The sequence below is a fragment of the Protopterus annectens genome, chromosome 10.part0 (assembly GCF_019279795.1).
Source record: "Protopterus annectens isolate FY-2018-M chromosome 10.part0, PAN1.0, whole genome shotgun sequence".
In the NCBI taxonomy this organism is placed as follows: Eukaryota; Metazoa; Chordata; order Ceratodontiformes; family Protopteridae; genus Protopterus; species Protopterus annectens.
The window spans coordinates 1,591,840,889-1,591,864,156 of record NC_056744.1 but is presented as its reverse complement, the minus strand read 5'-3'; the positions used below and the strand labels follow the sequence as shown (position 1 = coordinate 1,591,864,156).

Genomic DNA, 23,268 nt, shown 5'->3' with positions numbered 1-23,268 from the left:
TTGAAATGTGAAAAGTAAGACCCCAAGGTTTTACCTCGTTTATATGAGAAAAGACAACGAGGTCCCAGGATACTTCGTAGCTTTTCATTAGCCAGTAGAATATTCCAATGTTTGTTGATAATGTTTCTGATCATATTAACGTTTCTACCATATGTGGTGATGAATCTGACACCTGTACTGCGAGATGATTGATTTTGTTCTTATTGTGATATTGTAATAGGTCATCCCTTTCAAGACCATTTGCTCTATTCTGTGCAGACAGAATATCAAATCTGTCATATCCTTTCGGTAAATCTTGACCGAGATCCCTACTGGCCACTTGGTATTCCTCAATATTTGAACTGAGCCGTTTGATACGTATGAACTGGGATATAGGAATACTCCTGATGGTGTGACGGGGATGTAAACTTGATGCGTGTAACAGGGTATTATATTGCGGGTATTTGCGGAAAACCCTGGTAGACAAAGTATTGTCTGAGTTCCTATATACAGTGACATCCAAAAAGCTAATGCTGTTTCTATCATATGACACAGAAAATTCAAGTCCCCAGACATTGTCATTAAGATACTCAACAAATTCCCTTAGGTAACACACATCAGCCTGCCACACCAACCAGCAGATTAAATAGTAATTTTGCATCAAGATGGAAATTATGTTTGTAAGTGGTAGTTTGTAGAACTTACTACTGATAAGAATATTGTTAAAGATCAATCACACATCTACAATAACCTGTTTAAGGCCGCAGGCACTTGAAATGAGAAGAGATAGTGGAAAGCATAATGTGAAAAATGAATTACTTTGCATGGGAATTATGTTTTTAATAAGATGTAACTAATATGCAAAGGATACATTTTTTTCTGGAGAATCTTAAAAAAATGAATTGGTAAAAGAATATGAAACAAGAATTTCCATATTTTTATTTTGTATCTCAGTATAATTTTGATTCATAGAAGCCTCACTCAATTTAATGACAATAAATAAATGAACCAGGATACAGTGACAGCAAAAGCATTATAGAGAAAACAAAGGTTAGTTATGCCACCAAGAAAATTTAAAAGGTATGTACATAAATCTAGCAACCATATTTATATAGCAACAACTGTGTAAAAATATCCATTTCAGACTGTTTTCGTACATGAGAAAATATTGTGCTAGAATTATTCTTATACAAACTATAACACAAGCGGCAAATCTCATGTAACCTTATAGAAGTAATAGCATTTCCATATTTCATCTAAATATTTATGATACTGTAAACCACATTTCCATGTCTATAATAATCATATATAATAAAATCTAATTTATTATAATAGATTAGCCACATGGTTTGCACACTTGGATATGGTAGCCCCTCTTTTATATGCCAGAAAAGGTCCCTGTGATCCATTTTTCATACACAGAGATGCTAAACGTTTAACAATGGGACTTGCGGTTATTGTAGCTTAAACTGAGCATTAATGACTTTGTTATTTTTAATAATTGCACAAACAAGTTCAATGAAAACACATTTGGTTTACAAATTTCTGAAAGTTACCTGAAATCATTATGAAGCAGAAATATCCAAAATTTTAATTTTGTATGCTTATTTGTTTCAATGAAGAGTTTTTGATGACTGAAATATTAAAAAATCAGTACATTTAAAATGAAAGGTGTTGTTGCCATCAGTGAGATGGCTCATCTGTATCTCTAAAACATTTTAAGCACTTACCCACATTTAAATATTTACAAATATATGCATTTTACCATATTTGCACCCCACTAGGTCCCTGGAATTTATTTTCTACATTTTGTATTAAAGCTTCTGTAATACTTAGTTACTCTGGAAGCTATGAAATAATAAAATGGTTTGCATACTGGTTTTATTATCAAATTGTTAAAGTGCAATAGTGCATGCATTGCATAACATTTTCGGGTTCCCCAGCTCCTTGTCATGATCAAACTTTTGTACTCGTAGGTCCATTTGTTCCTCTCCTTTATTCCCCCCCCCCTTTCTCTCAGTGTCACTGGTGGCAAAATAAAAAGACATGGTTGTTATCATGCGGGTGACTAAGAGATTTTGCAATATTTTTATGCTCTTCATCTTTTGACTGGCAGGAGTGGTACGAGTGCCTGCTATGCAGAGCTGAGAGCACATGCATGCTTCTCAACATCCATAATGCTTAGCTAGAATGCAGATCATTCTTTGGCTGTCTCCCTGGGCACCCATGCATATGGTGTACATTTCCTGTAGTTCCTGCATAGGGTTAAAGCCAAGCCCATCTGCCTGAAATAGACAAACTGGTAGCAACCACTCAGTTTTATTCCTCCCCCACTAACTCTTCCGGTGCTTAGGCTGGTAATCAAACCAAGGCTACCTAGGTCCATTCCTTTGCATGATGGACCCAACCTGTGCCTAAAAGGTTTACTGAGACATAAGTCATTAATGTGAGTTTGGAAATTTGTGGGAATGTTCACAATAAATTTATGACAACAGTTAAAAGAAAAAAATAGGATTTTAAGGAACAATATACCTAGAGAGATCTTTCATCATTATACAGATTTAGCAAGAGTGGTAATCCTTTTATGCTTATATTACAGTAAGTGCAGTACACAGGTGATCTATATTATAGCAATACCCGGCAATGTTGGTGTGGTATATTAAGATTTACCCACAATTGGTGTGTTTTAATCATGGGGGTGAAACCCGAGTGATTAAATAAAGCCAACAGTTTGTAATTCTTAATATACCACACCGTAGAGTCAGTTATTGATATTATACAATGACATTATTTAAGAAAAAAATGACTTAACTTTTCTTACATAATGTCTTTGTATAATGGCGCTGTGTTGTTCTTCCGCTTCTGCTGCATATCTTTTCTGATGTACTACACATGCATATGGGACTTGTGTTCCCACGCTTACTCAGTACATCAGTGCTTTGGAAAGAAAGCGATGGAGAAAGGAAGGTCTCCATTGCTCCTTTTTTTTTAATTAAAAAAAAAAGGTTTCTGACAGTTTAGGGGTAGGAGAGAGACAGAATGGAGGAAATACAAGGAAAATCAGGTAAGTGTCTTTAGTTTTGAATAACGTACCTGATTTTCCTAGTATTTTATCAGTCCTGTCTCTCTTGCATGTCTGGAGTCCAGATTTCTAATTTTATTTATCTATTTTTGTTTAAAAAAAATTAAAAGTTACAGTATATACCAATGGAAAAAAGTCTGGGCGACTGGGCATTTTTCCATTGGTATATGCTCGAATTTACAATGGGCACACTGGTTGGGCTGACCAATCAGTATGCTTCTTTTTGAATGCTAATGGCCAGTCATTGTATAATAGAAAACAATCCACTGCTTTCAGATTATAGAGTTTATTTATGTGAGTAGAAATAAATTAGTTTAAAAGCAAGTACTTATGAAACTGATATTAAAGATGCTGAAGTAGAAGGAAAAATAACTAAAAATCATATTGATAGAAAAGAACTTCAGGTGATGCAGTATGAAATCTTTACATAAAAGACTTCTCAACATTTTGGAAGAAAAGGAAAGCAAGGAAAGTGTCCGGATTAGTGATGAAAAGGTAACATGATTCGACATAAATCTTCTTTTTCTTCTTCTTTCGGATTTTTCCCAGTTAGAGGTCACCACAGCGGATCACCTGTCCACTCATGATTGGCGGTGGTGTTTTTACGGTGTCAAGTTTCCAGCCCGGCGCCCAACCTTCCACAGAAGGCACACAACACGCTCACACCTAGGGCCAATTTAGAGTGTCCAATCCACCTACAGCATATCTTTGGGAGGAAACCAGAGCACCCGGTGGAAACCCACGCAACCACAAGGAGGACATGCAGACTCCACAGAAAAGGCACCCCAGCCGCGGATCGAACTGGAGAACCTCTTGCTGTGAGGCGGCAATGCTAACTCCTGCACCACCGTGGCCGCCCATTCAACATAAATGAATAGGATCATTAAATAAAAACCTTTTTCACTGAAGGCATAACTAAGCTTACAGCTAGAGACTACAAGAATAAGTATAAAGACAGGGGTCCCTATTAATTATTCGAACGTTTTAAAGTTCGAATGCCATATGGTTGACACCATATGATCGAACTTTAAAAATTTCGAAGGTGAAAAGCAACGACTCCATATGGCGCAGAATGGGAAAATTTCCCTTTTCTGCAGTGCAATCTCAGAGTTGGTATATTTAAGTGGGGGAGTGGGGGTCAGGGGGGCTTGCCCCCCTGCTCAGAGGGTTGAGGTAAATTTTTTTTTAAATTTTTTATTAGATTTTCAATGTTTCAAACTTCGCACATATGTTGTTGAACATATGAGTTTCGAAGTATTGAAACTTTGAATATATAATATAGACCCAAAGACATTACTGTTAAGGTGGTGGTTTTAATGAAGATGGCAGAAATGAAGGACTCTTTGTAGTACATGAAGTTAATCAAAACATGTGAATACAGGTCATGTAGTTCTCATGAGGGGAATTGTCTCTTTATTTGAATCAAAGAGTTTCTGAAATCATCCAGACATATTTGGAGATTCAAGAGGTTACAAAACAATAAAAGAATTATCAAAATTATTCCAGTGATTCAGAAGTAAAGCAAGAATTTGAGTGTACCACAACTTATAAGTAAATGTATGGCTTTCAGATCCAGGAAGATTATAATCCCACTATACACACCACTCATTAGGCCAATAATTAAGTATAACTCGCCATTTGGAATGTACTTGACCAGACACCTTCAACAGCTGGAGTGACCTCAAAGGCTCTTCACAAAGAAAATACAGAGTGTAAACAACATGTCTTATATGAATAGGATGAAAGCCCTTTCCCTTTATTTTGTCTCCTACCGAATGGTAAGGGAAGACCCATGTCTAACCTGCAAGGCACTCACAAATCCAGCCATGATGGAGCTGCTGCATATCCGTAAGACAAACAGTATGAGGGTCACCCATTCCAAGGATCTGGACCTAGTTAATGTGTCAAACAGAACATGCTGAAAAGACAGATACATGTCTGAGAGTGCCTTTTCTTTGGAACAGGTTTCCTATTCATGTGAACCAGAGTCCCTGCCTGGCCCTCTACAGGGCCAATCTGGATTGATGGATAGGGAACTATAAATCCACACCTGGTGGTGTCTATGTCCCTTATGGATAGGGGCAACCTATAAAATCTAAAAATACCAAGGCATAGGCACAAACCCATGCCTTTCTCCTGCCCCTAGTGGACATATACCGGATAAATCGGATTGTATTGTATAGGCTTGTAAAGGCTCTGAAGTCATCAGCTTAGTAATCTCCTATGAACCTATGAATGTACATGACATCTTACAATTAGTTCAAGCAGGTACTTTGTCTGATACCTTCAAGCAGGTACTTTGTATGAAGCTCTGAACAAGCAAAAATGTGTTCTGTTGCCATTTCAGAACAGAGTTTTGATAAGTGATCAAATTTGTCCCAGGATCTCAGATAAACATTGAAAAATGTTTCGGACTTGTATTATAATATTTTCAAAGGTTTATCTAACTGTGTGCCATATGAACATCTGAGTATAACAAATGCTTGTTTGTGAAAGGGGGCATGCATACCAAAGAAAGCATAGAAACTTGCAAATGATTCATAGTTTTCCTATCGGTGAAATTAAAGCTTTGAAGGAATTAACTGAAAAAAAGGAAGTAATTATCAAGTTAGCAGATGAGGAACAAGCATTTTATTACAAATTTCTAATTAATATTATATAACAGCAGTAACTATGCAGTTAAATCATCTTAAAAGTAATGATCATGTAAATGGTGGGCTTACTAAGGTGTTTACAATAAATATCAGCATTTAACTCAGAAATTAATTTTGATTAATTGATTGTATTCCTTCATAGCCTGATACAATCTTTATCCAGCTTACCATGGGGGGGGGGGGGATGAAGCTAATCCTTTCAAGCTATGGGCACAAGATATAGAAGCAGTCCTGGATAGAGAACAAGTTTATTGATAAATGCACACATTGAATGCACACCTAAGGAGAATTTATTTCACTTGCAGTTAACCGAACATTATGCTTTTGGGATTTGTTAGGACACACTTCAAAATGCACTGAAATACATTAGCATGCATACATTTGGGATTGCAGATATGGACCTTTCAAGGTCATGTAAAAATCGTCATAGCAATAGATAAGAAGGTAGGACATTACCAAAGCAATGCAAAAGAAGGTCACAGACAGGCACCTCTAATAGATGTCTAATACACCAAGGGAAAGGCCATTTAAGTAACTGGTCCACAAGAGTCTTAGATTCTACTTTCAAACAAGTGTCTTCTGTTTATACCAAGGGCTAAGAAGTGCAAAAAATATTATTGCCTGTCAGAGATGTACTCACACTGCAAGTTTTAAGGTTATTTAAGGTTATTTTATATAAAAATATTCCTTTCAAACCAAACCAAACAGTTCATTTTCATACCTGATGGGCTAGGTGGCAATGGGACAATTTCTATGAAGGGAAATCTGTCATGCATAGGCCCTCGTATGCATTTCTCAATGTTGCCTTTATTGTTGATCATATCTACAATCTCCTGCATCCAAGTGGTACCTGTGGTCAAGAACACAAAAGGAAAAACAGTGAAGTTGTGATAAAAACTCAGTGTTGCATGATATCACCCACTAACCAATCTACCGTTCCACTCTTATCACTACCAATGTCAGTATATATCTGGCAATTATCTGGTAACCATTCATCAGAAAACCCTCAGATTTTGGCCACCTCTTACCAAGAATGTGTGATTTAATGGCAATCCTCCATTGTATCATACCTGACAAACCTGGTATAAAACAAGCATAACATTGTCATATATTACACTGCATTATTTTTTTAATTTTTATATAAGTTAAAATGCCCTGATAGCACCGAGTTCATAAAGCTGTTTACCTGTCTTGATCTAAGTAATTTTTCAGAGTGGAGACTAACATTTCTGAGGACTGAGAAAGCTAGTCCATAGGCCCTTGTTTACAAATACTAACAGTGCATCAAGAATATATGTGCAGTTCTTTCAGATACAGATGTTGAAATGCAAAGACAAGAGGGAATATTAGGAAAACTATTGAAAAATGAAGTTCCGAATCCTTGAAAGTAATTTTTTAACAATGCCAACAATTGATTTGCTCATATATGGAATTAATTAAGTAAATAGTGATAAAATATTAGAAGATCACAAGAGGTTTACCATTAATATATGGACAGTGGGTATAGGGTTCCTGAATAGTAGACTGTAGCCATCTTTTCTACAGAGGATGCAAACCATGCTACAGATAATGTGGATTTAACTACCTTGAATTTGATTCTCAAGTTGCAGGATGTCTTATCAGGTCAGAAGGAGGATGAGAAATGGAGCACATTAGACTAACCAGCCTAATCTCTAAAGAATTAATGCCAGCTCAGACAAATATAGAAACACACACACACACGCGCGCACACACACACACACACACACACACACACACACACACACACACACACACACACACACACACACACACATAAATGTACATACATACATACACATATATAGTTATCTATTGATCTCTTTCTATGTGTTATCCCTCTCTCTCTCTCTATATATATATATATATATATATATAGGGTTCCCTATCAGAAGCCTGAAACACTATAAGCCTGAAAATCAAAATCCTGAAAACTATAGACTGAAAATTCAAAATCCTGAAAGCCCAAAATCCTGAAACTCAAAATCCTGAAAACACAAATAATGCTAATATGTCACTATAAAGACACTAATATCTACCAACTGACCCTGACCCTAACCCTAACCTTAAGGTCCGTCACTATCGCACACTCACCTGACCCGCGCCCTAACCCTAACTCACTTAAACCGCCCCTAACCCCAATATTTGTCACTATTGCATACATGCCTAACCTGTGCCCTAACCCTAACTCACTTAAACCGCCCCTAACCCTAACATAAAACCAACCACACACTTACCTGAACCCAACGCATGACCCAACACCACAGTGCTAACAATAGCAAAGCTACAATGACGTCAGTATGTCCATTTTGTGTTTTCAGGATTTTGAGTTTCAGGATTTTGGGCTTTCAGGATTTTGAGTTTTCAGTCTATAGTTTTCAGGATTTTGATTTTCAGGCTTATAGTGTTTCAGGCTTCTGATAGGGAACCCTATAGATATATATATGTATAGAGAGAGAGAGAGAGAGATAGATACATGTATCTCGATATGTATCTAGATATATTTATACATATATGTACATATAGCTATACACAGACGGATAGATAGATTGATACTGGGAAAAGTTTTCCAGATTCCAGCACAAGTATAAATCATTGTCGATAAAATGTACATATTGATGGATATAGCAAATCCAGTGGTGGAACAGAAAATGTATTGCCAGTAGTAACTTTGGCAACACAGTACACAGACAATCAAATTCAATGGCAGCTGTCTGGAACAACAGATTTCCACTTAAAAGTATATAGAAAAAAACAGTGGCTGCTGGTGACTTCAAATCAAAGGGGGACTGCAGGATACAGCTGAATAGGTGGGGCCAACGGGAAGGGGTGTGGCCAACTAGAAAGGGGCAGAGCTATGATAAAGTGGGATCAATGCTGGCCATGCTTACCAATTTACATTAAATAAATGCTCAGTGACTATGGCACATGCTGAACACTCTATACAGCACATTGTTACATGTATATACACTTATTTTGAAAACAAGTGTCACATCCTTTATTACAAATACTGTCATATGCATTTCAATACCTAAGGCTTACATGTTATCTAGTTACATAAATAATCTCTGCATGACAACATAAATGGTTTCAATGTCAATAATTCTTTAACAGTATGCTTATTAAAGTTTACTTGCATCTTACAATCTCAGACAAGCTTACCTGATGGTCATTAAAGCACTGCTACTTAAACATAGAGCAACAACAGGCACTGCAACAACATGCATTTTCTGAATAATAAGAAGCATAAATCAACAGTATAAAAATATGACAGAAAAACAGAATTCTGCAAAATCAAGGACACATGAAAAGCCACTGTACTTGTGTCTACTTTGAATGGGGGGATACTCTGCACAATTACACTGCTCCTTGCCTTGCTTGGACACATCCAGAGTCACTACATGGGGGGAGTGGGGTACAACAAGTATGTCACAATTTAAAATGTCTCTGGCTGACGGTGATGGCTTTAACACATTTTCATACCTCTCAACCTCAGAGCAAGAAATCTGGACAAAGCCATAAATAAAAGTGGAACAAAGGCCTAAAAATAGGGACAATTTTTAAACATTGCTCTTACAAACTTAGAAAGGTGATAGAATAGTAGTTCTTGCATTAGCATGAATTTTCTGAAAGGTATGAAATCTGAAACGCAAATGTCTGTCATTATTTTCTAACTTCAGTCTTTAATTATATTGATATAGGGATCTAGATGGGGACAGGAAGAGAAATTTCCAACCTCAAAGAGTGAGAACATTCAGGAAATTATTTCATGGAATTGACTCAAAGTAGGTAGTTCTAAGACTAAAGAACTGTTATTTCCCGAGAACCATCTTACTCTGCCTCATACTGGAACACCCAACATCACCCCCCCTGCCCCAAAAGACCTGCACTGAAAGGACTGGCTCCCTAAGGGAATACTGCTGACTACTAAATAACTTCCCATTAAAAAATGGATGATTTCTGTTATGGTGCAAGGGGGAAGGCTCTGGAAACACATGGAGTCACCTAGAAAGAAGCTACTTAACAATAAAAATAAGGAGACTAACTCCTGCAGGTGAGTATCACATCTTCTTAGAACAAAACATCAGGCATTTTGGGATATTTCTCAACATAATCACCACTTTGTATATAGTTCTCTTTTAAACCAAGCACATGTCCTAGCTATGTAGTCTACTTAATGCCGAAAATGTGATGAAACCTTGGGACACAGATGGACAGTAGTCTCTCCTTTGATAATCACATCATCACAGTGGTCAGGAAATCCTTCTACATGGCTCATCTCATCACAAAAGGATTCTCATCCAGAAAAAAGTCATTGCTCCCCTCTAATCATTACTCATTAGACTCATTATAGAGTACAACGCCCCTTTTGGTATGTACCTCACAAGACATCTACAACAACTGGAAACCTCACAAAGAGGATTACTGGTCTCAAACAGATGCCCTATGCAGACCATCTCAAAAAACTACAGCTTTACTCCATCGCATATCGCCTACTCAGGGGCGATCTCTGCCTAACATACAAAGCTATGTCAAACCCAGAGCTGTTGGACATGCTCCACTTAAAGAAATCTCAATCCCTCCGAGCTACATGCTCTAGGGACCTAAACCTTGCCACCACAATAAACAGAACATGCTGGAGGGATAGATTCCTGTCCCAGAGACTTCCCATACTCTGGAACAGACTACCTATCTATGTCAAACAGAGCTCCTCATTAGCACTCTTCAAGAAAAATCTTGATGATTGGATGGGAAATGGGAAATTCATCCCGGGGATCACTTCTGTGGCTCTGCTCGACAGGGGCACAGGAAAATATTTTTTTTGGGTGGCGAAAGCCAGGGTACATTTTTTGGCTAGGCTTGTATGGGCCCTAGGGCTGATAGCCTAGTACCTACCTATGAACATATGAATAGTACCAAATACAGCTGATTTAAAAGCATTCTAAGTTATGTGAGTCACGTGACAATCATACTTAAAAGTATTAGAAGAAAGTTTAGATGCAGCATTCAAAAAGTTAATTACTTTTTTCTCCTTTTACAATACCATGCTCTCCATCACTGACAATGTCTGGGGAACAATGACATTCTGATACCTAACTCACAAATATGGTAAATTAAGAGCCATGGTCCCAGTTCTTTTCTGTGATTGTGAATCACAGATCCATGAATGACAGCACCAGAATCACAACTCTAAAAAATATTGCTGCAAACCATTTCAAAACAACAGAAACACACTGACAAATGGAATATAAAACATAAACTAGTGCAAAAAACATATAGAAAACTAATACAAAAAACATATAGAACATATCACAAAAAAGTAAGTTTGACTGAATGGTGTCAAAGCCACATATCTCTCAACCTCTTGTCTTCAAAATCAGGGATAAACCCACACATAATCAGAGACATTTTTTTAAAATAATAGTACTTGAGAAGTTGGCTGAATAAGAAAATCTGAATTGAAAAACATTTTCTGAAGTACATTAAGTATGCAACTCCGATTATTGCCATTATTCATTAATTGTAATCCACTACCATTTTCCCAAATTTACCAAAATCAGGAACAGTTGAGAAGCATGGCCAACGCACCTTCCTACCTGACTAACTATTCTGTTCTCACTCTGAGTTTGTGCCACCGATGAGACAGAGCAACAATGAAAATTATTTTTTTAAATCTTACTCTTTGAAGCCATGTCACCTAGAAATAAAAATAATGATCGTGTAATTTCATTCTGAAAAAATGCACATAGAACCTTAGTACAAATCTTGTCAACAAAACTGAAATGCAAATGAATGTATTTAAAGGGGAGCGCTACAGAATCCTGAAGACCAAAATTCTGAGACCAAAATCCTGAAAACACACAGGATACCAACACTTACTATATTCCAGCACAAGTACATACAGAAACACATTACCCTTCAACTATACACAGTGGGGCAAGTCCCCCTGCACCCCCCATGTTGGCAGCTGTGCCCCCCACACCCCCTGCTACTTAAATATAACAACTCCGAGATAAGTGCAATCTTGGAGTTGATATATTTAAATAGCAGGGGGTGTGGGGGTGCAGGGGGGCTTCCCCCGTGCTTATACTTGAAAAGAGTAATGTGGTTTGTGTTTTATTTGTTTCTGATTGTACTTGTTCTGGAATATAGTAAGTGTTGGTATCCTGTGTGTTTTCAGGATTTTGAACTTTCAGGCTTTTGGTCTCAGGATTTTGGTCTTGAGGATTTTGGGCTTTCAGGATTCTATAGCGCTCCAATTTAAAGACGTGGATTGAAGAATAAATTTGATGACTGGTAGGGAAACATCCTGGCCTCAACACACAAAATCAACAAAATGCACCCTTTTTTGCCCAGCAAATTAAACATTTTGACCTTTTTACTAAAAGGAACAAGAAATAAAATGTTCTTGTAACTTTGGAACCAAAAGAGCCTAAGAAGCAATAGTATAAGGATTTATAGCCTTTGAGAACAACATCAAGAATCTTTAATCAAAATATTTATGCACTGGAGGACAAGGCGGGGGGGGGGGGGTCAGAGTTTAAAGCAGAAGGAAATCAACCAGCTCATAAAATCTTCTCTCACCTAAAACAGTTCTACTATGCCCCATTCAAAATGCTTTGTCATTAATTTTCAAAAGCAGTTCAAAATCCACAGCTTCTGGGTGCTGGGGGAAGAGAGCATTGCTCAGTTCTTCACTGAGTGACCTACCTTTTTCCTCGGTCTTCATCATCTTTAGGTGTATCATAATACCAAGAACTGGAAGGGTGGAAAGTACTCCTTGTGGATTCTCCCTGTTTAGAGGACCCTCATGCACAGAACGTGTTTTCAAACTGTTGAAAGTAGAAGAAATCTCCAAAAATATCAGGATTATTTTCTCTAAAAATACTTGGTAACTGCAGCCCTTATCAAAATAAAAGGAAACTGCTGTAATCTTTAACATTTTGAGAAGTTCTGCAATTATTTAAATGTTGCAAATTGCTTACACCATCATCAGCCACAGCTACCATACCATATCTCTCAACCTCATAGAAAATAATTCAGGACAAAGCAAAAATTAATGGGATGGGAAAAGCCTAAAATCAAGGCCAGATTGTACATATTGCTATTATAAACTTACAAAGATGCTAGAATGACAGGGTTTGTATTAGCATTCATTTTTATGATATGAAATATGAAACTCAAAAGTCATTATCAGTCCTTAATGATTTACTAGAAAAGCACATGTTTTGAGGGACAAAAGAGGTACAAATCCACACTCTCACTCATCTCTCTTCCATACAATCCCTGACAGAATGAGAAGAAATGCACAATTCAATTACAAGCTAGAAACAGAAACCTGATAAAGTATCTGGTCTGCTGTCAGAACACTGCTTCACTAAACGAAAATGCTCATAATCCACCTGTTATCAGAACTGGAATATAAAACGAAACAATGCCCATAAAAATAAAGACACGTTCAGTACAGCAATGTCATATTAAATATAATTTACTCGAATCAAGGTTCCTGAGGTGTGTGTGTTGGGGATTTGACAGCTATAGAAAGCTACTCCGTTTTGTCGAGAGAGGTAAATAGTGCTGAAAATTGCTATCGGAAATTTTATTATACAGAATCTGTACACACCTGTACACTGTTTAATTATATGGACCACTTGAAAACGTAGAAAAATAATAAGTAACAGTAAATGGAATTATTTGCTACTATTTTGCCAGAAAAACACAATTTTATGAAAAATGGACCAAAAATGTGATGCAAAAATTTGTACATTTGAGACTGAGCCTGAGGTATGTAAATATGTAAGCAAGTGCAACTTTTTTGTATCCCCCTTCACTAACCTCACCTTATATAATTTATTCGGTCAGTTCCTTTCCTTCCTTTTCACTTGAAGGAGAGCAGAGTCTTTCTATTTTCCAATCCTACAACACAGGTTAAACAAGTTGAAGGTGCACTCACTGCACTCCTCTGCTGTCTGCCTGTCCAATTGAACAAACTCCAAAAGTACTGCTGCTGACTGTTTCTCGATCTTTTTCTCAGCATGCAAAGTGCCGGAAGAGAGAAAAACAATCAGTAGCCATTCAGCCATCCACATCATGTACGTGGCTACAGACGTGGCAGTCCGATTCCCTTCCACTTTACCGCGGATACAAACTGCATAGACTTCTGGGCATCAGTACAGATGCCTTCTCTTCTTAATCTGGACTGGCTTTACAGCAGTTCAGATTTACAGAAACTAGTTTTTTTTTTTTTTTTAAAACCCAGAACTCGCCAAGCACACATACGTGCGCAGTTCAAGTTCTGGGACTTTAACAGCAAGTCAGTCAGACTCGCAGGCTGCAGCTAAGCAGTATTAATTTACAAATTTACTAAATATTTTAGTTTTTAAAATGTTAATATTTTTTCTTTCCTTTCACAGCTGGGGGGCTGCAGCCCTGCAGTTCGATGGCACAAGCCACCCCTGGAAAAAAAGGAGGTCTTCAATGGCTTTCCAATGATGCCTTCTGCTGCAACTGTCAGTGTATCTCAGTTTTCCAAAACGGCTTAGTGTGTGAGCCTGTTCACAGAATATATTGCATTTCTTCATGCAACTGCATTGTTGCTATTGCATATTAGCTAAGAAAAATAAGTTTTGGCATGAAAGTAAAAAGTTTCTGCTAATCCTACACTACAGATCTTACCATAGCTTTTCCTTATTAAGCATTGCATGAAATCATTAAATGCCAATGTACAACTACTAAACCCTAATGACAGAAGCTCTCCCAAGAAAAGGAAGAGCATGCCCATGGCTTGAAAAGTTTGAGGGATGGTGGAAATTATATTTTAGGCAAGCTTATTTGGCATATAACATGGAGGATTAATATTGATTTCTTAATGAAATTCATGCTTCAGTGTTGTGATTGAGTGTCTCAGACTTTACTGTGAGATATTTAAGGAGTCATTTAACCAGATCAGTGTTTCCAGGGCAATTTTAAGCTAACATGTGATACCCAATTATCAGATTCATTAAAAACTATCTGGTAGAAGGGAGCTAAAAGTAACACATGCAGCTGGCTATTTTGAAATGGGTGCCATATTCTTCTTAAGTAACAAGAAAGCAAAAAAAAAAAAAGAGCAAATCCACATGATTCATTTAAGCTGAATCTCAGTCTTTATTTTTTTTATTTTATACTTTTGTTAATTGAGTAAGACCACTGGACATTAGTGTCTCTTTTCAGGGGTGACCTAGGAGTACTCTGTGGTTAAATGAGTTGCTCAGTCACACAACAGGCAAATTGAGGGAGAGGAAATCAAACAGTTTGGAGCCTTAAAAGTGTTTTGTTGCAGAAAACAAAAAGACAGCATCTGTTTAACAAATGTTTCTGAACTGGACTTCACTGTTGCTTTCCATTCCTTAATGGTTTTATAACAATAATCATTTTTATTATCACTGAAATAAACACTCTCCTCAGATCATAATACTGACTATTCTGCTGAACTCTGCTCCCAGCAATCCTGTTCTGCTTCAATTTCTGCTAAAATGCTAGGATTTGACTAAAGCTTTCTAGGGCAAGGTCTTCTTCATCTTCACTTTCTACTTCTTCAGTTTTATCTGCCATCTTCTTCTTTTGTGGTTCCCAATCTCCCAGAACATTCAAAGGGCAGGTATGACTTAAATGGCCAAGCTCTGCACACTCATAACATTTGTATTTGTCTTCATACTTGGGTCTTCCAATGAATTCTGCTGTCCGTCCATGTCACCAGCAAAGCTTGCTTTTAATACTCTGTCAAATAACTGTTTATTGTTAAGTGTCCTATCATAGTTCTGTGCAGACTCCCTGTTGAAGAATAAAGCAATCACTACTCCTTTTGGTCTCTCTGTCCTTCACAGCAGCACCTTTGATTACATTTCCATACTTGGAAATCGTCTAGTACAAATTATTATTGTTGTTGTTGTTGTATCTTTCGGCTTTTCCCAGTTAGGGGTCACCACAGCGGAACTCCGGTCTGCTAATGATTGGCAGTAGATTTTTATAGTACAAATTATTATTAATATGGGAAAATGGCAATTTAGGAAACATATGTCGTAGTTTTGCTTAGTGCCACTCTCCCGCTCATCTTTATTTACTTTGCATTGTAACATTATCCTTGTGAACTGTGCACCACCAAAATAACAGACAATCTATTGCCACTACTGCCTTGATATTTTGCCCTTCATTGTACTTAGGAAACATGCTTCTGGTTGATGAAAGGGAAAAAAAGGGAAATTGGCTATGCTTAGAATGGCTCACAATGGCAGCTAATCTAATACTTACTTACAAACCTATACATTTCCTTACGGATTGGCACATCAGCCTTACATTTGTGCTGAAAACTCTTGTTTGATAAGAAACCCAGCATGTGAAAAGTCCATTAAGTGGGTAACCAAGGCTTGTTCCCTCTTCATGCTATGGGAATGAAGCTGTTATAGATGGCTTGTGTCAATGTCTGTTAGTTAAATTCAGGAAAAACTGCTCCACAGAGCCTGTAAACAAGTCACCATAAGCAATTATCGCCAGACTCACCAAACTGACATTGCAAGCTAAGGGCTGGGAGAAAGCGCAGTGAATAATTCTTCTAACTACGTTTTGTTCTGCTTACTATGTCAGGGAGGTAGTCTCTGGCTTTGTGCTGTCTTCAGTGTCCTATCACTAGTGAATTATATTCTGATCTCACTGCACTTTCAATCACAAATTAAACACAAAAGGCCTGCTGGCCACTGAGGCCACTTGCATCCCCCATATACCTCAATATCTCATCCTTGCCTCGCTAGCATGGCATGGATATGTCCAAGTGTTTACAGGGTGACTCTGAAGCTTCTAGTATATGACAGCCAAGAAGAAATAAAAGCTACTGGTGTCTTCACATTGTAGGTCTCAGTGAATTTTAAGTTTTACAGTTTATAGACCATGGCTGAGAACACACCTTTCCTAATTGGTGCAGTGCAGGCATATGTAGTGCTGTACTTGGCCCAAGGTACATGTGCTTGCCCCCAAAAGATACTGGACTAGTGGTGATTATTCTGGCCTACACTGAGGGTCTCTACTGTACTACATTTGTTTAATTATGATTACTGAAACATGGCTACACAGCAATAGCAGTGACAATGCAGTTAATTTAAAGAGTTTCACACTGTGTCATGCAGACAGAAGCCAAGCACTGTGTGGAAAGGCTAGGGGAGGAGGAGTCTACATTTATGTTTATAACAGATGGTGCAGTAACTGTGTGGTCATTATGTCTCACTGCTCTGAGAATCTGGAGTTTGTCTATAAAATGTAAACCTTTTTACATTCTTAGAGAGCTAAATGGAATCTGCATAACAGTGGTATATATCCCACCTACTGCTAACAGAAATGAGGCACTCACAAAATTGTACCAGTTTACCTGTGACATGCGGAATAAACACGCTGAGTTTGCTCATGTGATAGCTGGTGATTTAAATCAGGCTGATCTAAAGTCAGTTTTCCCACTCCCCCATTACTACCAACATGTAAACTTTCCAACAAGGGTTAGGAGTACCTTGGATAAAGTGCACACCAATATAAAGCAAGCCTACAAAGCAGTGCGGCATCCACACGTCGGCGGCTTGGATCATCTTTCTATCATACTGGTACCTGCTTATAAACCTGCTCTTGTCAGGGAGAAACCCACAGTGAAACAGATCAGGATTTGGACTTAGGAAGCATTATCAGCTCTCCAGGATTGTTTTGAATGTACTAACTGGAGCATTTTCAAGGAGGTAGCCATAACAGACCAGCACATTGACCTTGATGAATATACCGAAGCAGTGATGGCTTACATCATAAAATATCTTGATGATGTCACAGAGATCAGAAGCATCATCACGAGAGCTAACCAAAAGCCATGGCTTACAAGTAAGGTCTATGATGTTCTGAAGGCACGAAATTCAGCATTCAGGGCAAATGACACGGATGAGTTAAGTGTGGCAAGGGCAAACCTGAAGAAAGGCATAAGAGAGACTAAGAGAGAATATGGGAGGAAGGTACTAAACCACTTCAAGGGCATGAGGGATACCAGACGGTTGTGGCTGGGTATACAAGAAATTACAGACTATAAAACGAGAGCTACACGATGTGACAATATCACTGACTTCCTAGACAGGCTGAATAGCTTTTTTGGAAGATTTGAGAAGAGGAACACCACAACTGTGCAATGCTTACACACAGAGCAGTATGATGAAGGACTCAGCCTTAGCCCAATGGAAGTAAAAAGAGTGCTACAGAAAGTCAATCCCAGAAAGGCGGCTGGTCTAGATAATGTCTGGCGTAAGGTGTTAAAGAGCTGTGCAGACCAACTATGTAAGTACTAACGGATATATTTAACACCTCACTTGGCCTAGCAAAGGTTCCTTAATGTTACAAAGTAACAAATATCATCCCTCTCCCCAAAAAAGCCTCACCCTCCATCTTGAATGACTTCAGACCTGCTGCACTAACATCCACAGTTATGAAATGTTTTGAGAGGCTAGTCAAGAAAAACCTGTCAGTGGAACTACCATCAGCTTTCGATCCACTGTAGTTTGCCTACAGGGAAGACAGATCCACGGCTGATGCAATAGTGGTCACATTGCATGTTGCTCTTGGGCATCTGGAGAGCAAGGACAGCTATGTGAGAATGCTAGTCACTGACTTTAGCTCAGCATTTAACACAGTTGTCCCTGTGCAATTGATCAATAAGCTAGTACATCTGGCCATCAGCAAACACCTCTGCAACTGGAGCCTGGACTTTTTGATTAACAGGCCACAGAAGGTTTGTGTGGGCAAGAATACCTCTAGAAGCATAGCAGACAATGCAGGTGTTCCTCAAGGTTGTGTTCTCAGATCCCTATTGTTTACTATCCTAACCCATGACTGCATAGCAAAGTTCAGTCTAAATCATATCATCAAGTTTGCTGATGATATCACAGTCGAGGGTCTCATCAGGAGAGAGGATGAGAGTGCATACAGAGAAGTGGTTAACACACTGATTTGCCTGGTGTGAAAGAAACAACCTTGACCTGAATGCAAGTAAAACAAAAGAAATCATCATAGACTACAGGAAGAGGCAAACACCCCATACATCACTCCTGATCAATGGCAAGACGGTGGAAAGGGTATGCAGTACCGAATTCCTCAGAGTTCCTATCTTTGATGATCTCTCTTGGTCAGGGAACACCTGCCATATAGTGAAAAAAGCACACCAACCTATCCACTTTTTGAGAAGATTCAAAAAACAAAATGACCACTTCTACAGAGCAGCAATTGAAAACATCCAATTTTTTGGTATGGTATGGGAGATGATCGGTTGCAGATAAGAAATTACTGCACAGAGTGGTGAGAGTTGCCGAGAGGATAACTGGCATTAGTCTGCCCACAATCCAGGATATTTATACATTGAGGAGCCTAAAGAGAGCCACAAAATACTAAATGATGCAACTCATCCTGCAAACAGTCTGTTTATGACCCTGTCGTTGGGTAAAAGATACCGCAGTATTCGATGCAGGACAACTAGGTTCAAAGGCAGTTTTTATCTGAAGGTGGTCAGACTTCTTAATTCCAACATTAGGTCTGATCACTGACAGGCCAGGTTACAGTGTTTTGAAGTTGGGACTTCCCATTTACTGTGTAATATTATTGTATCTATTATTTATTAAACCCAGCCAACCATTATAATTTATACTACTAACCCATGTGCAATAGTTTTTCTTCAGCTGCTACTGATAATGTGCTAGTTCACCCATAATGTTGTACATGGTTCACGTACAATACTATTACCTGTACTTTGCTACAAGATATGCATTTTTAGTATCTTAACAAGTGTATGTTTTTAGGAATATATGTAGCTATATACTTAAGTGTAGAGTTGATTTATAAGACGGTGGTAGTATTGTATATGTTGTTTTAAATTATGCCTTTCTATGTATGTGATTTCTTTTTTGTCTATCCCATGATAATCTGATTGCACAGAATCTCATTTAATCTACACTTGTGTAGGTCTAAATGACAATAAAGTTACTTTTGACTTTTAGTAACATCTCATCTCCCAGTAACAGGACTGGCAGTCAGCTTTTAAATGTATTCTTCCACTCCAGGCAGCCTTCTGATACTCAGCCACTAGCCAAAGATGCATCAATAGTGTTGCAGACAGAATCTCTCCCTCTGTGCCTTCTGGTCAAGTGAATCCTCAAGGAAAGATGGGCAGTGATATTATCATACATAAAGGTTGAGAAAACATGGAGAAGTACATGAATGGAATTAACCTAGCTGTACCTTAAAGGTAAAAGTATAAATGTAGTTTAATTCATTTAAAGTGTGTCTCTTTCTTGTTCTGATGGCATATATAGGGTATCTGGACGAGGCAATTGATCTTTCCTAGCAACTCTGGCAAAATGAATAAATCATGTGTCCACAAATAAAAGTAATGACTATATGTTGACCTGTCTGCATCATCTTAGTGGGAAGAATCCTACACCTTACCATGTATATTCCATTGTTGATGTGTTTTCAGGGGGAGTCATCATGCTCACCATAAAGTCTGAATATCTTAAAAAGATTTAACAACTTTTAAGAAATCAAAACTGATCAAAAACAACAGTAGTGAAACCATTGTTCATGCCTTTGAAACTGAGAAAATTCTTCTGCCGGAATCTTGCAGAACATCTGACCTAAACTTACCTGGGGGAGGGTACCCAGAACCAAATGCACTTCATAGTAGAGTGTTTACCCTCGTAGTTTATTCCTTCAATCTCCCAGCAAGACTAACTCTATAATATTAAAGGGTAAAACTCCTCTGTTCATACTCCCAGTGTATAGCATTGATAATCCAGCCAGGTTAGCCATTTAACATCAAAGGTACTATACTCCCTTTCTTATGCTACTAACTTCTCAGGTACATCCTTGGCTTAGTAATGTACCTTCTGAAAAGCTTCAGCCTTTAAAGCATGCATAAGCATTTAGGTGTTAATTTACCATTTATCTTTTTTTCTAACTATAAAGGTATGTGCAGATAAGCCTTCAATGCAACCAGAGGCATCTTTACTTTTTCACAATAAAAAAGGTTTCATTACAAACCTATTCCGCTAGTTGAACAGCTGGGCATGTGTCAAGAGTAGGATATCTAACTGGAGGGTAGCAGATATCTTGACAATCCCCTGGATTTACTAATCTTCCATGCAGGACTAGCCTAGTCCTGCATGGAATCATCTGTTTAGGAGCAGGATGGCAGTGCACCATGCACAGTAATGAAGACACGCTGCCTGAGCTCCCAGGCTTACATGGGGCATGTACGAGTGCAGGGGGCGTGTCTGAGAGCAGAGCTCTCAGAATAAACACGTCCCTGCAATGTTGAACAGCAGAAAATAGAAATAAATGAGTGAGACGACTTATAGGTGTCCACATATCCCCACCAGCAGTCCCCCATGAGTACGACAGCAACAGGATATATGAATCAAAAGAAGAAACCCTGGTTTTGTCCTCTAAAACTCCGAGTACAGCTAACCGTAGGTGCACGTGTGTGCCCATTGCTTAGCTACGATTAAAGCAGCTGAAAAGGCTGAAGAGGGTAGCAAGGAAGATATATGCAAATTACACCATCTCAGCAATAGTGTAGTGGGCAGAGCGGTCGCCTAACAAGCAGGCATTCCCAGTTCAAGTCCCACTGCAGCATAGTCTATTTTACATGGCAAATTATGGTATAACCAATTTTTGTATTGCAAAACTCACTAAATAACATATGTTTATGAACTGGAGTACTGCAGGAAATGCACATGTGAAGAGTCAGTATCATAATGAAGAAGGCAGCAGTAAGCAGGTGTAAGCACAGATAAGCAGTAGTAAGCATATGTAAGCACTAGTAAGCATGTGCAAGTGCGTTTGCGCGGGGGTAAGCACTGCTGACACAGAGTAAGCAAAGGAGAAGCTAACTGGGTGTAAGAAACTGTGTCCGGAAGTTAGCAGTGCTTACCTTCATGCAAACCTGCTTGCAACCGCTTTAAAGTGCCGTAATCACTCTGTATCCAATGGCCGGTGTTCTGCCCAGCAACAAAATAAACAGCCTCTGCAAGGCTGGAACCCAGAACCATGCACACCATACACAAAATGATATACCACTAAGCCATGGCAGATACATATAAATAGTATGTTTTCAGAAATATAACCCCAGCCCAGTCGTGCAACAATACAGAGAATGTTTATCGACATCTATATGGACGTGTATGTATGTGTACATATATTACTATCTAAATGGATACAACATATCCATAGATGTATAAATATCCGGAAATATATACATATATATACAAATATATGAACATATATACATGCAAATGCCGACATCTACACATATATATATGTCAACACATATATGTCCACATATACACAGCAAGTTACATATACGTACGCAGATATGTATCTCCATAGGTACATACGGACATAGTTAGAAATATGTAAGCAAATATATATACCCATATAGGTATATATGGCCAGACAGCTGTAGATAGCAATGGTAGATGAACATTAACATATATGTCCACATGCACCATCAAGGGGCTTGATAGGCCCAAAACAATTTATGTCCTGTACCAATTGCTATACCCCCCCAGACAAACACGTCCGCCCCGCAAAACACTACCAAGCTCAATGTATTGTAAGTGTTTCATTTAAATAGGGATTGAAATCAGTCCTCTCATATGTTGACATCACATTCCCCTCTTCCCCGCCCACTAGGAGGGCTGACCAGTACAGGCCCATCCAACCCAGGCCATCCTCGAACCATACACTCATTACCCACAGCCCCCCCCCCCCCGGCTGCACAAACATAGCCACCATCCCCTCCCTGGTTACCAACCCGTAGCTATCACACCACCACACATTGCCCTCCCTTTACTCCCCCGCCCTTGGGACCATGCACATAGCCATGGGTACCTTTGCAGCTCTTTTTTTTGACGAAAGCTGAATACCCAATTTTTGGGTCTTCCCGCATGGGATGAATGTTTCCATGGTACTAACAATAGACTTCACGTATGACCTTGTTGACACTAACAGTTTTATTTGTAGGTATCTCAAAGCATACGTGGCACACAAGCTTGGCCGGTATGCACACAAAACATAGTATCCAGCAATACCAGTCTACATTAAAGGGCATGTAGCTGAATATGTAGAGGTATGTATAGGTGTGTGTGTGTGTGTGTGTGTGTGTGTGTGTGTGTGTGTGTGTGTATATATATATACCCATAATTAAATAGATATATACCTCTCCCTCTCTGTAGTACATACGTATACATACATAGACATACATATATATAAATACCCATATACAGATATAAACATATGCAGACACTCATATATCCGCATATCGTTAGCTATATATATATATATATATATATATATATATATATATATATATATATACAGCAATATATGTGTGTATATATATATATATACATATACACACAGACATATATATATATATATATATATATATATATATATATATATGGGTCCCTAAAAAAACCCGAATGTACA

At 38.3% G+C, this 23,268-nt stretch overlaps 1 protein-coding gene and 1 pseudogene across 2 annotated transcripts in view; both read right to left on the bottom strand.

The window, feature by feature from the left end:
* The window catches only part of LOC122813766 (sulfotransferase 1C4-like), a 237,141-nt gene that overhangs the window by 189,981 nt on the left and 23,892 nt on the right, over positions 1–23,268 (bottom strand). For both annotated transcript variants that reach the window (XM_044086257.1, XM_044086256.1), the window contains exon 2: positions 6,437–6,565. In XM_044086257.1, the coding sequence (XP_043942192.1) occupies positions 6,437–6,565 (129 nt within the window). The remainder of the gene's footprint in view (positions 1–6,436; positions 6,566–23,268) is intronic.
* On the bottom strand, positions 15,194–15,666 carry LOC122812892 (annotated as a pseudogene).